Source organism: Euphorbia lathyris, chromosome 8 (genome assembly GCF_963576675.1).
Source record: "Euphorbia lathyris chromosome 8, ddEupLath1.1, whole genome shotgun sequence".
NCBI classification, from domain to species: domain Eukaryota; kingdom Viridiplantae; phylum Streptophyta; class Magnoliopsida; order Malpighiales; family Euphorbiaceae; genus Euphorbia; species Euphorbia lathyris.
In genome coordinates, this window is record NC_088917.1 from 669,344 (window position 1) to 686,598 (window position 17,255).

At 39.8% G+C, this 17,255-nt stretch overlaps 1 protein-coding gene across 1 annotated transcript; it reads right to left on the minus strand.

The window, feature by feature from the left end:
- Nucleotides 1-6,577: 6,577 nt before the first annotated feature.
- LOC136201992 (exopolygalacturonase-like) lies at nt 6,578-8,215 on the minus strand. The gene is made up of 4 exons (XM_065992397.1): nt 8,054-8,215; nt 7,575-7,868; nt 6,981-7,496; nt 6,578-6,862 (listed from the first exon to the last, which is right to left on the minus strand). Exons 1-4 carry the CDS (start codon nt 8,204-8,206, stop codon nt 6,641-6,643), a joined length of 1,185 nt encoding a protein of 394 aa, XP_065848469.1. The 5' UTR covers nt 8,207-8,215; the 3' UTR covers nt 6,578-6,640.
- Between the last annotated feature and the right edge of the window lie 9,040 nt (nt 8,216-17,255).

A 17,255-nucleotide genomic window follows, 5' to 3' on the forward strand; every position in this document is an offset into this window, starting at 1 on the left:
GTCAAGTCAAGTGAATGTTAAGTATTGAAGTGCCCCCACAATGCTTCGATATTCATCTCCAGATGTTAAGCTGGTGCCTAGCTCCTTTGAAAGTGTTGGTGTGGTGGCCATGGGTGTTAATGTGGGTTTGGAGTCAATCATCTTCACTCTGTCAAGGATGTCAGCCGCATACTTGGCTTGACACATGTGAATGCCATCCTTCTCATATCGGATCTCAATTCCAAGAAAGTATTCTGCCTTGCCAAGATTGCAAATCGGAAACTCAAGTTTAATGGCTTCAATGGTGTTGGTGATGTGTGTAGGGTGGTTCCCTGTTATGAGGATATCATCAACATAGCACAAAATATAAGTCTTTTTAGTGTCTTTGCGCCTGATGAACAAAGAATTGTCAGCCTGTGACATTATGTACCCAAGTGAGAGGAGGAATGTTCGAAGCCGAGTGAACCATTCTCACGGTGCTTGCTTCAATCCATAGAGACTCTTTTTGAGAAGGCAGACATGGTCTGGTCGGTCACTGTCCCGAAAACCCTGAGGTTGTTCCATATATATTGTCTCTGATAAGTTTCCATGAAGAAATGCATTGGAGACATCTAGCTGATTGATGAACCAGTTGTTTGCTGCTGCAATGGCAAATACAGACCTGATGGTTGTGGCTTTGACTACTGGACTGAATGTTTCTTTATAGTCAATCCTAGCTTTTTGAGCAAATCCTCGTGCTACCAGGCGAGCTTTGTGACGATCAATGGTTCCATCAGACTTCTTCTTTGTACGAAAGAGCCACCTGGAGGTGATGACGTGCTGATCATGTGGTCTTGGTACAAGTTGCCATGTGCCATTGTCCAAAAGAGCTTGAATCTCTTCAGACATTGCTGTATGCCATTCTGGTTGCTTGTTGGCTTTACTGAAGCATGTGGGATCCACTGTGCCATTTGGATGTGTAGCTAAGAGTCCCTCAAACCTTCCTCTTGACTGAAGAGATGATTGTCGAAGTTGCATATAATGTTGTCGTGGACCAATTAGCGATGCAATGCGAGGTCTGGGCCTTTCAGTTGGAACAGGAGCAGGTGGTGCAGTTTCAGGGGGAGGAGACTCTATTTGTGGTATAACATTCTCCTCATGAGGTACTGCATTCTGTATTTCTGGTGTGGTGATGTTCACAGCATTAACTGGTGTGCTAGGATCATTCTGAGGAGCCGGTGTTGATGCAGCAGTGACCACTGGCGACAGATATTGAGGTGGGACTAGAGGAGCACTGTTTGTGTCTTCGGAGTCAGGAGGAGTGATTGGGGTTCTAGGAGAAGGTCCAGAATGGACAGGTGTGATGGGTTGGGAGTGTGAAACCAAGTTAGAAGGAGATATTATGGGATTAGAGAAATTACCTGGATACGGGCCGAGTAGAGATGGTAGTCGACACGATGTGCTTACCCCTGAATTGCTAGATGAAGGTGAAGATGCAGTGATTGCTGATGCAGGAAAAAATTCTTCATTATGCTGCACAAACTTGCAGATGTATATGCGTCCGGTGGCATATTCAAGGCATAAATCTCCAGAATGATTTTCAGAGGGACCAAGGTAGACACATAACTTGGAGCGAAAGTCAAATTTGTGTTGATTGCATGGACAAAGAAGGGGATAGATACCACTACCAAAGATGCGTAAGGCTTTATAGGCAGGTTGTTTCTTGTAGAACAAGAAATAGGCTGATTTGTTGTTGAGGATTTTGGTGGGTAAGTAGTTGATAAGCCTAATGCTGTGTATCATGGAATAGTTCCAAAATTTTAAAGGTAAAGATGCATTGGCTAGCAAAGTAAGGCAGGTATCAACAACATGTCTAATTTTTCTTTCAGCTATACCATTTTGTGCATGAGTGTGAGGGCATGCAATCTTGTGTATAATGCCATGTCGTTTGAAAAAAGGTTGTAGTTTTTGAAACTCCCCCCCAAGGTCAGAGTAAATGTTCTTAACCCTTGCACTATACTGATTAGAGATTATGGCATAAAAGTCACAAAAGGTTGAAAAAACATCACTCTTACTCTTTAAACAAAAAACCCATCCAAATCGAGTGAATTCATCAATGATTATTAAAAAATAACGGTGACCAGGACAAGAAACAACTGGACCTGGCCCCCACACATCCAGATGTAAGTTCTCAAAAGTAAATGTGCTAGAGCGACTAATAGATGGTAAAGAGCTTCTAGCAAGCTTGCCTAATGGACAAAAAGAACAATTGCTAACTGGTTTTGAAGAGGATAGATTGTTTCCTTTGAGAACTGAGCTGACTGTCTGATTCTGACAATGTCCAAGCCGTGCATGCCACCTTTCAAAAGACACCTTCTCTCCAACTAGCGCCTCCTTCAGGGTGGGTGTAAGCACATAAAGCTCATCTTTACTCGGGCCCCGCAACAGGATTTCCCCAGATGTTTGGTCCTTCACAAGAAAATGGTTAGGACAAAATTCAAAGAAACATGAGTTGTCATGGGTAAATTTTTGAACAGATAATAAAGATTTTGTAAGCTTGGGAACAAGTAGGGCATCATTGATTTTCAAATTATTGATACTTGAATTTCCAAAGTGAGAAATTTGCAAACCTTGACCATTGCCAAACTGAACTGTATCATATCCTGGATATGGCTGCATTTGTTGAAGTTGAGTCGGATTTGCCGTCATGTGATTGGTTGCTCCTGTATCTGGGTACCACGGCTGATTAGGACCCATGAAAGGATTTGGTGGTTGTTGCCATGCCATGTGTGCTTATGGTCCAGGATTGTATTGTGCTCTTGAATTGTTCTTTGGTCTTTTGCACTTGTCAGCCCAGTGGCTTGGATCACCACAATTGTAGCACTTGCCACTTCTTCTCTTCTTTGGATTCAGCTTCTTTGGTTGATTTGCTTCCATGGTGGATACATTTTCCTCTTGATGTGCTGATACACCTTCGGGCTGAAGCAGAGTTGTCTTTCTGGTTGATTGAATCATGCCCTCAATTATCTTCAAGCTGTGCAAAATCTCTGAAAACCTGATGTTTATGCCGCGCTGAGTTACAAGATTCTGAACAATGGAGCGATACTCTTCTGCCAAACCTTTGTAAAGTACTGACGGTAGTAGATGCTGAGGATAAGGATTCCCTGAGGCAGCCAGATCGTCAAGGATGGATTTCACTTTTTGCATGTATGCCGTAACAGACATTCCTCCTTGCTCAAGTTCATACAGTTCGACTCCCATTTGAAACTGTTTGCTACCTGTAATAAGCTCGTAGGCATCCTCTAATGCTAGCCAAATATCATGTGAGTATTTGAGATAAGCAATCTCAAAAAACACCTCTTCGGTGATAGAATTTAGGAGCAAAGTCCTAACCATATTTTCTACATCATCCCATTGGATAAAAGATGGATTTACGATGAAATCCGTAGTTGATGTCACAAAACCTGTTTTAGAAATAAATTTGGGTGGAGGTGGTGTTGAACTAAGAATGTGAGGAAGAAGATAATAGGTTTTAAGGGTGGATTCCATGGACATTCTCCATGATTTGTAGTTGTTCGGGGTTAATTTGATGTTAATGTTGATGTTTGTAGGTGGTTGTCTTGGTTGTTCAACATGAGTGGAGATAGGTTATGGAGGGACAGGATTGTTTCTAGGATTGGGAATAGATGGTGAAATAAAGTTGTTTCTAACATTATTTGATGGAGCATCAATGGTGTTATGAAACGAGTTTGAGAAGAAAGAAGGTGAGGGATCATTGGATAATCGAGTATTGTAACAAAATGGTGAGGTATGAGATTCAGAAATAACCTGATTCTTGTTACTGGCTTCAGCGGCCTGATACGCTGCTAGGGCAGCAAGAACTGATGGAGAAAAAAGAGTTAGAGGTGTCGCCGATTGTTGCACTGGAATAGATGGTTGCTGAACCGAAATCTGTTGATTCCGTGTTTGTGAAATAGCCGCCTGATATGCCGCGAGTGCGGCTAGAATTGCCGCATCTTGGTCCTGCGTTGGTGTCGCGGTTTGCCCTAGAGGCTGTTTGCGCGCTGCTTTCGCGGTTGGTGGAGGCGCGGGTGGCGCAAATGGTGGAATCGCAGGGTGCATCTGAGCACCGGTAGCCGCGGGGAACAGTGCAGCAGATGGTGCGAGCGGCGCCTGTGTCGGAGCTTATGCTCCGGCTACTGTAATTGCCGCGGCAAATGGCGCAGGACGCGCCTGGGCATTGGTCGCCATTGCGCTGGCCGCCTGGTAGGCTTCGAGCGCCCCGCAAACCTCCGGAGGAAAGGTATCATCGATGGTGTGCGTTGGAGGTGCGGCAGCCGCGGCTGTCGGTGGATTGAGGAATACGGAATCCCCGGTGATGAACGACGAGCTGAATCTCCATCTCGACAACACGAAGGATCCACCGTAGGCGTCGATTGTATTCTGGGCACCGGCGGTATCTGATGCGCCGGTGGGTTCAATCTGGACGGCGGCGACACCGGCGGCGGCAGCGGCGGCAGCAGCCTTAAACTGTGAAAAGGTGGTTGATTGAGGATGATCAGAGGATTCGGAGGATGCAGAAGTTGATACTACTGATACCATGTTGAATGAATGATTTGATAGAGGGAGAATTATGGAGATAGAGAGAGATAAATAATAACACAATGAATGGTTTGAATCACCTTAGTGATTATGGCTCAGAGGCCTTGTATTTATAGTGAACCAATAGTAGTTTGTATAGGAATACAATACACGAGTATAATTGTATTAGAACTCTACCTAGCTAGGATTATAGACAAATTGAAACTCTAACTAGATAAGAATCTATTTACAGAGATAATTGAAATATTATCTCTAACACCAATGACCTGGGAAGATAAGGCAATCACATTGACCTAGGAAGATAAGGCGAGCACATTGCAGTGATGGAGTTCTTGACTGCATTACTTTAAGGGATGCTCAAACATTTTTTAACTAAAACAACATTATCACCTTTAGAATTCAAACCCTTGTTGAACACATGATCTTGTAGCTTAACCAATCTATAAACCATATGCAGGGGGAATCCAGGATGGGGGCACTAGGGGTAGTTGTTCCCACTGATATTTGTATTTTTTTTTGTAAAAACCCAAGTATTAGTTTTGAAGTTTTAGAGCTTTGCGTCCCTTCATCAATGGAAATTTATGGTTTACTGGTTCTACAATTGAGGATGAAGAATGGTTTTAAATGTAATATTTTCTTTTTATTTTTTTAATTTTGTTTTACAGCAAAACAACGTCGTTTTATTAGTTTAGAACTACGTTGTTTTGTTTCCAACAAAAAATAAAAAAATAAAAAAGTAAATATTTAAATGTAAAACTAAATAGGTTCTAAAACTAAAAAGTAAATATTTTTGATGTGAGATCTGATAGTTGTTTTTTTTTTTTTTTGATAATGTAAGTCGATTTTCAAAGCTTAAAGAAATTGAGGATCTTGGAAAAAGCTTAATTGAGACAAGGAAGAGTGTTTTGTATCCTCTGGTTTATTTAGTTGTGAAATTAGCTTTAATTTTACCAGTTGCAACTGTATCGGTGGAAATAGTATTTTCGACAATGAAATTGATAAAGACACCACTACGAAACAGTTTAGGGAATGGACTTTTGAATGATTGAAAAAATTATTCAACGCTTCGTAGAGGACAATTATGAAAGATATTAAGTTATATAATTTATTTAAATATATTTTAATTGACATAATTTATTTATATTGTTGTTATTATTATCTTTTGGATACAAATTATGTTAGTTGTGTTGTTTGCCTCTGTGGGGGAGAAATTCTGAATTCGCCTACCATATGCAAGTGGTGGTTTTAACTAGAAGAGGAAATTATATTAGACATCCATTAGGTAGCAAGTATTAAATGTTATGGTATAAATGCAAAGGGCTTAAAGCACTTTTTAGTCCTTGACCTATTCAAAATTTATGCATTTGGCCCATGATCTATTGTTTGGTCACATTTAGCCCTTGACCTATCAAATTAGATAAAATTTAACCTATATTGAATAGAAAATCAATTTTCTTGGAAAATTAACAGGAGTCACCAATACAAAAACCATACACGATACATAAATAAAATTAATTTTCAACTAGAGATGGTAACAGTAACTATTTTACAAAGTAAAAAAATTCCAAAAAACTTTTTCTAGTGTTCCGATAGAATGAAAATTAATTTATTTATATGTCATGTGTCACTTTTGTACTGGTTACTACTGTTAATTTTCTAACACTTTTAATTTTTCATTCAATATGGATTGGATTTGATCTAATTTGATAGGTTAGGGACCAAATATTAAATAATAGACCAGGGGCCAATTACATAAATTTTGGATAGGTGAATGGCCAAAACGTGCTTTAAGCCAAATGCAAAGCATAAAAATATATACATATGACATGTAATGATATATAAGCACATGAAGAAATAAAAAGGTAATGGAAAGGAAATAGACAACCATGATTTCGCAAAATGATTAATTGGTATATTCCAAAAAAATACATTAATGCATTAGCATCAAAAGATGAATTAATAAGACATATGAATATATATATATATAAAATTAAAATTGCAAAAACAAAGGCTCATATTAAAAATTGTATTGAAATGTTTATCAAGGTCAAAAATAGGTGTGAAGGTGCATTAATTAACATTAACATCCTGCAGGATTCACGGTTCCAGTCAAAGTTGGCTTAATATTAGTACAATTAGCTTTTGCAGGGCCTTTAGTTCCAGTAAATTTGAGATCAATGTCAGCAAGTGCAATGTTTGTGCAACTTCCAGGCAAACAATTGAGTAAAATTGCATCAATTGTGGGTGTTGTACCCTTGATGCCTTTAAAGGAAATATCAGAAAGCTTGACCTTTGATATACCCTAAAATTAAACACATATATAAAAGTAATAAGGTTAATGATATAATCATAAAAATAATACATGAAAATGAAATCAATACATCTAGGATTTTGGTATAGAAATATGTGGACGTACGTACCTTTATATTGCATCCATCGGATGGACAATACATCATATCTATAATGATTGGATTCTCAACATCTTCCATGGTAATATCTGAAAACTTTACACCTGATGCCCTAGAAGCGTATTTGTCTGCCCATGATTTAATTCTCACACCATATTTAGCTTTTGTAAGGGTGCATCCTTGAACAGTGACGCCAGTTACAGGCTGCTCATTCGGATAAAGCCCTAAACTTCCAATACTAATTCCATGACTAGAAGTACATTCAGAATCTATTACTTTTAAATCTGATGTTCCATCACCAACAGAGATGCAATCACCACTAGTAGCAATGTTAACATCTTTAATGGTAACTCCTTTTGATCTTGCAACGTGAATTCCATTTAGCTTAGGGCTATCATCAGGTGCAATTACTGCAACCTTTTGGAATGTAATATTAGTGCTAGAGATGACATTCATATGGAAATTCTTACTGTTGAAGGATACGATATGGTCCACAAGAGCATTAGTTACGTAATCAAGCCTTAGGTTCTGCAGAATAACAATTAGTTAGAATCATAAATAAATATGTAACATAACTTCTTATGCTGAATGAGCGAGCTTAATTACAACTGTTGGTGACTTGCAGGTACTTTCGTTCTTAGCACAATTCCACGCTTCTTGGCCTCGACCATCTAGTGTTCCAGTACCAGTTACTCTTAGTTTATCAACATGGTCAAAACTAATCCAACCCTGAGTAGCTAGTTTAGGTGGTGCCTCTAAGGTTCCGTCGAGGTTAAAAGTCATCTCCCCTTTGCAAGGACCTGTCATTGTCACTGGCCCTGTCACAAATGTTCCTTCAGGAACTGTTACTACACCGGAACCTTCTGCTGCACATGCCTCTTTCCAAGCATTCATTATAGCCTAAAAAACAAAATTATAATTAATGAATTTAGTTAAAAAATATTAAATATGTGTAATCCTTTTAGGTTGAACACTTTTAATTTTTGAACCTTTAACTCAATACATGTGATTCCAACACTGTCAATAAGGCCAAAATTAAACCATGGCTTCACAGCTGCTTAGGGAATATATATTTTATGAATTACCTGAGTACAATCTGCATAAGGTTTTGCTCCAAATTTTGTTATATCCCCTCCTCCACCTCCTTTTGCTCCAGCCTCACCTGGTGTTACCGGTGCTTTCGCTTTCACTTCTACACTAGATAACACAATTAGAATCGTTAATAGGGTTGACAACATTAAATAGGATTTCATCTTTTGCTTAGGGTAATTTCTTTCATAATAAGATGTTGCTTTTATAGGTGTTCAGTTTCTAAATCTAGCAATCGACTCTTTTCTATTTTTGGAGCAATACTATGTTTCCCTTAAACTCATGCTTGAAGACCGCATTTCCCATTAATGATTTAGGTCATGTTAAATATTTCTTTGGTATTGAAATAATAAGGGAAAAGCACAACATTTTTTTCTCTCTCAACATAAATCATTTTTCTGATTTGATTTATGATGTTTGTCTTGACAAGACTCTTTCTTCTTCTTGCTCTATGCGACCATATATTAACTTGAATCGTTTTACGTGATCTTTTTTTTATCTACACTGAGGTTTATCCTCGGGTTTTCGATATGTTGCTTTATCTTAATTTTACTCATCCTAATATTGGATTTGCTATATAAAAACTTAGTCAGTTCATGCACAACCCTTATTGTCATCACAAGGATGTTGTTCTTTATCTTATTTCATATCTTAAAGGTACAATTACGATTGTAAATGAGCTGAGCCGCTCAAGAGCGTCTCGGTGGTCGGCTCGATAAAAGCTCGGCTCGACTCGGCTCAATTTTTACATGAGCCGCTCGTGAGCATGATTTACTGGCTCGGTTCGTAAACGAGCAAAGCTTGAGCGGGCCAAAGCTCGGCTCGAAAGCTCGTGAGCAACTCGATTCAAACATTTATGAACAAAGTTTAGTTTTGTAGAAAACTATATAGCTTTGTGTTAGTTCATAAATATCTAAATTCAATATTATTTCATTTGCTATTAGATGAGTTCATTCGCAAATATATAAATGAGCAATAGACGAACTATGTGTAAGCATCCTGTTTATTTATTCACGAACTTTGCTTGTGAGCTTATTTATGTACACAATTAAAGAGTTATTTGCGAGCAAACTTCATAAATATAATTAATGAAATACTCACAACTAATTTATGGTTAGATAATCTTCTTAATGAACCAAATTCAAATAGAAGGTTTGGCTCAAAACAAAATCGAAGCTCGGCTCGAGCTCGTTTATTTTCCAATAAGCTGAGCCGAGCTTGAGCAAGCCAAAGCTCGGCTCGGGTTTGAGCTTGTTAATTTGATAACGAATTGAGCTTGAGTAGGCCAAAGCTCGACTCGGTTCGGCTCGATTACAGCCCTAGGTACAATGAACTACAACTTATTTTACATTTCAATAAATAATTTATGCCCAATTGGGTATTGTGATGCTCATTGGGCCGGATGTAAAGAAAATCAATGTTTTGCTAGTGGATATTGCATTTTTTAAACAATTCTCTTATTTCCAGAACATTAAAATAAATATGGGGTTAAGGTGCAAAAATACCCTTAATGTAACAGTCCTAACTAGCTGCATGATTAAATATGGGGTTAAAGTGCAAAAATACCCCTAACATTTTGGGTTATGAGCAATTTTACTCTTAACGTCTAAAATGGTGCAATTTTGCCTCTAACCTTTGTAACCAAGAGCAATTTTACCCTTAACGTTGATAAATTGGGTCAATTTCAGAAATAATTCATCAAACTGTCTTCTCGGTCATGAAATTTATCATATACACTTCACATGTGCGTCATTTTATTAGTAACAACTCATAAACATATGTTGAGATGTGAAAAAAAAAACTGTCTTTTGTATGAGTTAGATAAAAAAATTCAAAAAATTCACCGAATTTATAAATATTAATCTCCAATTCTATTATTAAATTATAAAAAACATGATATCCTTTTTTAGAATGAATTGATATACAATTGGTGCAAAATAATGAATAAAGATATCTGTATTTTCTAATAGTGTCTTAAATTAGCCTAAATTACCAACGTTAGGGGTAAAATTGCTCTTGGCTACAAACGTTAGAGACAAAATTGCACCATTTTAAACGTTAGGGGTAAAATTGCTCCTGACCCAAAACGTTGAGGATATTTTTGCACCTTAACCCTTAAATATGAATAACCGCCCAATGACCTTGGAAGATAAGGCAATCACATTGACCTGGGAAGATAAGGCAAGCACATTGCAGTGATGGAGTTCTTGACTGCATTACTTTAAGGGATGCTCAAACATTTTTTAACTAAAACAACAATATCACCTTTAGAATTCGAACCCTTGTTGAACACATGATCTTGTAGCTTAACCAACCTATAAACCATATGCAGGGGGAAATCAAGTATGGGGCACTGGGGGTAGTTGTTCCCACTGACATTTGTATTTTTTTTTGTAAAAACCCAAGTATTAATTTTGAAGTTTTTGAGCTTTGCCTCCCTTCATCAATGGAAATTTATGGTTTACTGGTTCTACAATTGAGGATGAAGAATGATTTTAAATTTAATATTTTATTTTTATTTTTTTAATTATGTTTTACAGCAAAACAACGTCGTTTTATTAGTTTAGAACTACGTTGTTTTGTTTACAACAAAAAATAAAAAAAATAAAAAAGTAAATATTTAAATGTAAAACTAAATAGGTTCTAAAACTAAAAAGTAAATATTTTTGATGTGAGATCTGATAGTTGGTTTTTTTTTTTTTTTTTTTTTTTTGATAATGTAAGTCGGTTTTCAAAGCTTAAAGAAATTGAGGATCTTGGAAAAAGCTTGGTTGTGTCGGAGATTAATATAAGATATATGATTGGGCCTTAACTATCAGCTCGACCTTTTAGTTCAATCGGTTCCTTGATATGGTATCAGAGCCTATAGGACCAAACGGTTGAAGGTTCGAGTACCGGCAACCTCATTAATTTGTGGAATTAATAAAACACATGGCGGGATGTGCCTGTGTTGTGCACGCTGCAAGCCCAATGGACGTTTGCGTGTGGGGGTGTGTCGGAGATTAATATAAAATATATGTTTTGTATCCTCTGGTTTATTTAGTTGTGAAGTTAACTTTAATTTTACTTTAATTTTACCAGTTGCAACTGTATCGGTGGAAATAGTATTTTCGACAATGAAATTGATAAAGACACCACTACGAAACAGTTTAGGGAATGGACTTTTGAATGATTGTTTAGTTATATATGTTGAGAAAAATATATTTGTTAGCATTGATAATGAAAAAATTATTCAACGCTTCGTAGAGGACAATTATGAAGGATATTAAGTTATATAATTTATTTTAATATATTTTAATTGACATAATTTATTTATATTGTTGTTATTATTATCTTTTGGATACAAATTATGTTAGTTGTGTTGTTTGCCTCTGTGGGGGAGAAATTCTGGATTCGCCCATGACCATATGCAATTGGTGGTTTTAACTAGAAGAGGAAATTATATTAGACATCCATTAGGTAGCAAGTATTTAATGGAAATTATATTAGACATCCATTATTTGGTCACATTTAGCCCTTGACCTATCAAATTAGAAAAAATTAACCCATATTGAATGGAAAATCAATTTTCTTGGAAAATTAACAGCAGTCACCAATACAAAAACCACACACGATACATAAATAAAATTAATTTTCAACTAGAGATGGTAACAGTAACTATTTTACAAAGTGAAAAAATTCCTAAAAACATTTTCTAGTGTTCCGGTAGAATGAAAATTAATTTATTTATATGTCATGTGTCACTTTTGTATTGGTTACTACTGTTAATTTTCTAACACTTTTAATTTTTCATTTAATATGGATTGGACTTGATCTAATTTGATAGGTTAGGGACCAAATATTAAATAATAGACCAGGGGCCAATTACATAAATTTTGGATAGGTGAATGGCCAAAACGTGGTTTAAGCCAAATGCAAAGCATAAAAATATATACATATGACATGTAATGATATATAAGCACATGAAGAAATAAAAATGTAATGGAAAGGAAACAGAGAACCATTTCGCAAAATGATTAATTAGTATATTCCACAAAAAATACATTAATGCATTAGCATCAAAAGATGAATTAATAAGACATATGAATATATATATATATATGATGACCCGCGAAGTTAAACCGGGCCGAATTCATTACACGGGCCCAGCCCATACTTAGACCCATGGTCTAGGATCGGATGGGACCCGAATAGAGCCCGAATAGAGGAAGCGGGTGAAGTAAGTAACTGCTCCGAATTCCTAAATGGAGCATCAAAACTCCCACTCAGAACAAATGATACCACGTTTGTTGCCACGAAAGCCACGAAAGGGACATGGCCTAAAAAGGAGTAACCGCCCTCGGAACGTGGCCTGGAAGGAGTAACCGCCCTCGGCGGTTACTTAAGAACACTTATAAAAAGCCATAAGGCCAAAGGGGAGAGGTACGTTCACATTTTTTCCCGTAATGCTATTATTACCAACCTTCATACAAAGAACTGACTAGATCGTCGGAGAGTTTTCCCGGAGATCCCGTCTCCGGTTCTGTTTTGCAGGTAACTCCGGCGGAGATCATCAAATCGGATTCAGCAAGTTATCATTGGTGCGGTGAAGGTGGACCTTTTTTACCAACATTTGGTTAAAGGTACACAAAGAACATGTCAGAACCATCACGAACGACCGGCGTTACAACCATATCAACTAGTATGAACTCAAGGGGTCCACGGACTGTGAATTCACAGCCTGCGAGTACACAACCTGTGGTGCCTAGCTCGACGAACCCTTCGGGACAATTGAGTCCATTATTGGAAGTCCAAGTGCAAACTGAGATGGAGATGTCCAATAGCGATTTCGTCCAAATGGCAGGACAAGTCTTGGCTTCAAATATGAGCCAAGCGGCGGGGGATCGGATGATTGGTTTACTAACCGCAATCGCTGATCACAATAACGCCGTGGCGGCTGCTCCTCAACAACCTGTTGTCATCTCCACACAACCATCGACTACTGCCACCATATATGCGCTTCCGTAGCCATCTCGAGAGCCAAATCAGATAGGTCAGAGTAGTCGCATGAACCCACACAGCCACCCAGGCAACTACTCGTATCACGATCCTAGTATAACGATCCATCCTACCTGGCAAACATCCCAACCGACGTCGGGAATACCAGGAATCCTTCCACTACAACACACAAAGCCTTTGGTTTGCGGGCATTCAGAGTTAATGACGTCTGGGGCGAATACGTCTGGGCAGGGGCACACTTGGAACTTTGATCCTATAACCGGACGGCGGCTAGAACCACGGCGAGAACAAATCTCAACATCAATTGGCGGGTGGATGTCACCCAGAGTTCACCAGCAGCGGATGGAGGAGATTCGGCGAATACCCCATCCTGAGTTGGAAGATCAACTACGGAACATGATGGAGCGAATGGGGTACACGCCTAGGGCGAGAGCAGAGGTGCAGAGTGATTCACCTTTTGCTCCGTCGTTGTGGGAATTTATACCAGATCACAGGATAAAGGCGCCGGCGATACCTAAATACTATGGGGATCCAAATTCTGATCCTGAGGCTCATGTCAGGAACTACAGAGAATTAATGGATGTTGCCGGAGCGAGTGAAAGCATAATTTGCAGATTATTCTTGACTACTTTGGGCGGAGCGGCATCTGATTGGTTTCGGTCTTTACCTGCTGAATCTATTCACAACTGGAATCAATACAGTCGTGATTTCTGTGCAAAGTTCGTGGGCTGTAAAGCAGCGGATGTGACGGATAGGCAGCTGAAGGAGATCAAACAGAGGAACTATAATTCCCTAAGGGAATTTGTTGTCGCATTCAACGATATTCTGGTGCGGTTGCAGAACCCGGATATCGTGAGCATTCGCAACATCATGGCGGATGGAACCACGGATTGGAGCATGCGGGAGGAAATCATCCGCAATAAGCCGCGCACAGTGGCCGAACTCATGAAGATAGCAAAGGAATTCATGGAAGTGGACGATGTCAACAGAGAACATAGAGCTCAAACCCGGAGAGAGAGAGATGCTGCTAGATCCACTTCGGACAATCGGCGCCAGACCCAGTCCAAGGGTAATTTTGTTCGCAGAAGCGATCGCTCCTTTCAAGGGGGAGGATATCAAACACCATTGAATACGACTCGCCAGGAGGTGTTACTTTGGATCGAAAAGAACCCCCTGAAGAAGGATGTGCAGTTCCCCGAGGCGAAAGGCCCAACTAGTTTGGGGCGATATCCTAACAAATATTGCAGGTTCCACAGATTGAACGGCCATGACACGAACGATTGCTATGAACTGAAGAAGGAAATAGAAAAGCTGATTGAGAGGGGCAAGCTAAGCCAATTCATAAGAAAAGAAACGATTGATGAGAAAACAACGCTCCTGCATGAGGGAGAAGCAAGGCTCGAAAAGAAACAGAAGAAAGGGGTGATAAACGTGATAGCTGGCGGGATCTATGAGCCGCCAACAAAAAGGGCTCGCCGTGAACAGCGAAAAAGCAACACGTATAGGGGGGATGCCCTCAATTACTCATTTGCACGAATCACGGAGCCGCATGCGGATGCCTTGGTGATTACGATGGCCGTAGAAGGATGGGACGTTAAGCGGGTCCTTATTGATACCGGCAGTTCTTGTAATGTTATTACTCGGACTGCATTCAACAAGTTGGGAATTAATGACGAGCGGGTGGAACATACATTCATGGATGTAACTGGTTTTGGGGGTCAATCATCTCAAACAAGTGGACAGGTGGTGTTGGAAGCAGAAATGGGCGATAAGAATCTAAAATGGCGAGGTGATCTAGAATTCGCAATTGTTGATCTCCCGTTGGCCTACAACATAATTCTAGGGCATCCGTTCCTATCGAAAACGGAGTCGCTCATCTCAATGAAGCATTTGACATTGCATTTGCCAACACACCAAGGGCGAGTCATAGTTGAAGGAGATCAACTTGTGTCTCAACAAGCCTATACATTGTCACTTGAACCAAAGCCAGATGAAGATGATAAAGTTGATGAGAAGTTGCCGGCAGAAGCATTAGGAGAAACAGAACTATTCGCCATCTCAAATGACAAGAATGTACGAATAGCGGCAGGACTCCCCGAGGAAACGAAGAAAGCCATTACGGAGGTGTTGATCCAATGCGAGTCGGCATTCGCCGCTCCGAATGAAGTGCTGAAAGGAATAAGTCCAGATATAGCAACCCATCGGTTGAATGTGGACAAAGGTGCAACCCCAGTGCGACAGAAAAAGAGAGGACACGCTCCAGAGCGGCAGAAGGCGATTGAAAAAGCAGTGGCAGATTTGCTAAAATCGGATGCGATTCGAGAAGTCACGTATCCGGAGTGGCTAGCCAATGTGGTGCTAGTCAAAAAGCCAAATGGAACGTACAAAATGTGCGTCGACTTCAAAGATCTGAATAAAGCATGTCCGAAGGATATGTATCCGCTGCCTAACATTGATATATTAGTAGATGGAACTGCAGGATTTGAGGCTTTATCGTTCACCGATGTGAAATCCAGCTACCACCAGATACCCATGGAGAAGGCGGATGAAATCAAGGCATCATTCATAACTCATCAGGCAACTTATTGCTTCAAGGTGATGCCCTTTGGACTGAAAAATGCGGGAGCAACATATCAACGAATGATGAACAAAATATTTTCAGACAAATCGGGCGAGAACTTCTCGATCTATGTGGATGACATGATCATTAAAAGCAAGAAGATGCAGAACCACCCGAAGGACATTAAGGAAATCCTGGAAGTGTTAATCAAATATGGCCTCAAATTGAATCCAGAGAAATGCACATTTGGGGCAAGAGCGGGAAAATTCCTGGGTTTCATTGTTAGTGGCAAAGGAGTCGAGGCAAATCCCGAGAAAGTTAAAGCGGTAATGGAGATGAAGACACCGAGGAACATAAGGGAAGTACAGAGACTGAACGGGCGGCTGGTGGCATTAGGGCGATTCATATCATGCTCAGCTAGGAGATGTCTACCTTTTTACAACGCCATCAAAAAGTCTAAGTCCTTCGAATGGACGGCGGATTGCCAAGAAGCATTCGAAGGGATAAAGCGACTGCTATGCTATCCGCCCTTAATGAGCAGGCCGGAGGATGGAGAAGATTTATTTCTTTACGTATCCGTCACCAGTATGGCGATATGCACTGTGATGGTGCGAGAAGAAGAGGGCCAACAATATCCAGTGTACTATGTGAGCAAAGTCTTGAAGGATGCAGAACTTCGGTATTCGAAGTTGGACAAAATGGCTCTCGCGGTGATAACCACGGCGGCTAGGCTAAAACCATACTTTCAGGCGCATACTATCATTGTGAGAACCGGAATTCCAATGCGGAAGGTACTGCAGAAACCTGACGCATCCGGCCGATTAATGGAATGGTCAATTCGCCTGGGGGAATTCGATATTTGCTACGAAGGAAGACCAGCACTAAAGGGTCAAGTACTTGCCGATTTCGTGAATGAATTCACGTGGGATGAAGATGAACGTCCAAAGGCACAAAAAGAAGAGTGGAGCATGTTCACAGATGGGGCATTGTCCACGGATGGAGCTGGACTAGGAGTCGTCATCAAAGGTCCGGAGGTTATTCGCCTGTACTATGCGGCAAAGTTAACATTCGAAACTACCAATAATGCCGTAGAGTATGAAGCAATGATATGCGGATTGAAGCTGCTTAATGAACTTACGCCAGAAAGAGTGGTGATCTACAGCGATTCTAAACTCATAATAAATCAGATCACAAAAAACTATCTGGTGAAACAAGAAGATCTGGTCAAATATCATCAGGTAGTAGGCAGATTGACGCAGGAGTTAACACACAAGGGAGTCATCTGGGAAATGGTGCATGTTCCAAGAAGCCAAAACACAAAGGCTGATGAACTGGCAAAAGCAGCGGCGAGTAGAGAACCATGGAATCAAAAAGCATGTAATTTGGAGATAAGATCCGCACCGGCATTTGAAGTCGATCAGATTATGGTCATTGAAGAGCTGGAAGATGATGAAGATTGGCGGATACCCATCCGCCAATATCTGGAGCAGGGAGATTTGCCGGATGACAAAAGCCTAGCCAGAAAGCTAATTGGACAATTAGCGAGATAGTCAATTCGAGATGGAACTTTGTATCGAAAATCATATACATGTCCATGGTTGAAATGTGTTAGCCGCAATGAAGGAGACTACGTACTGCGA

What these genes read in the sequence shown, in the direction of transcription:
- LOC136201992 (XM_065992397.1), bottom strand. Translation starts at nt 8,206, where the DNA reads ATGTTGTCAACCCTATTAACGATTCTAATTGTGTTATCTAGTGTAGAA. An exon ending in CTTATGCAGATTGTACTCAG is followed by an intron (nt 7,869 to 8,053) that starts GTAATTCATAAA and finishes TTTGTTTTTTAG; the next exon opens with GCTATAATGAATGCTTGGAA. An exon ending in CCTGCAAGTCACCAACAGTT is followed by an intron (nt 7,497 to 7,574) that starts GTAATTAAGCTC and finishes GTTATTCTGCAG; the next exon opens with AACCTAAGGCTTGATTACGT.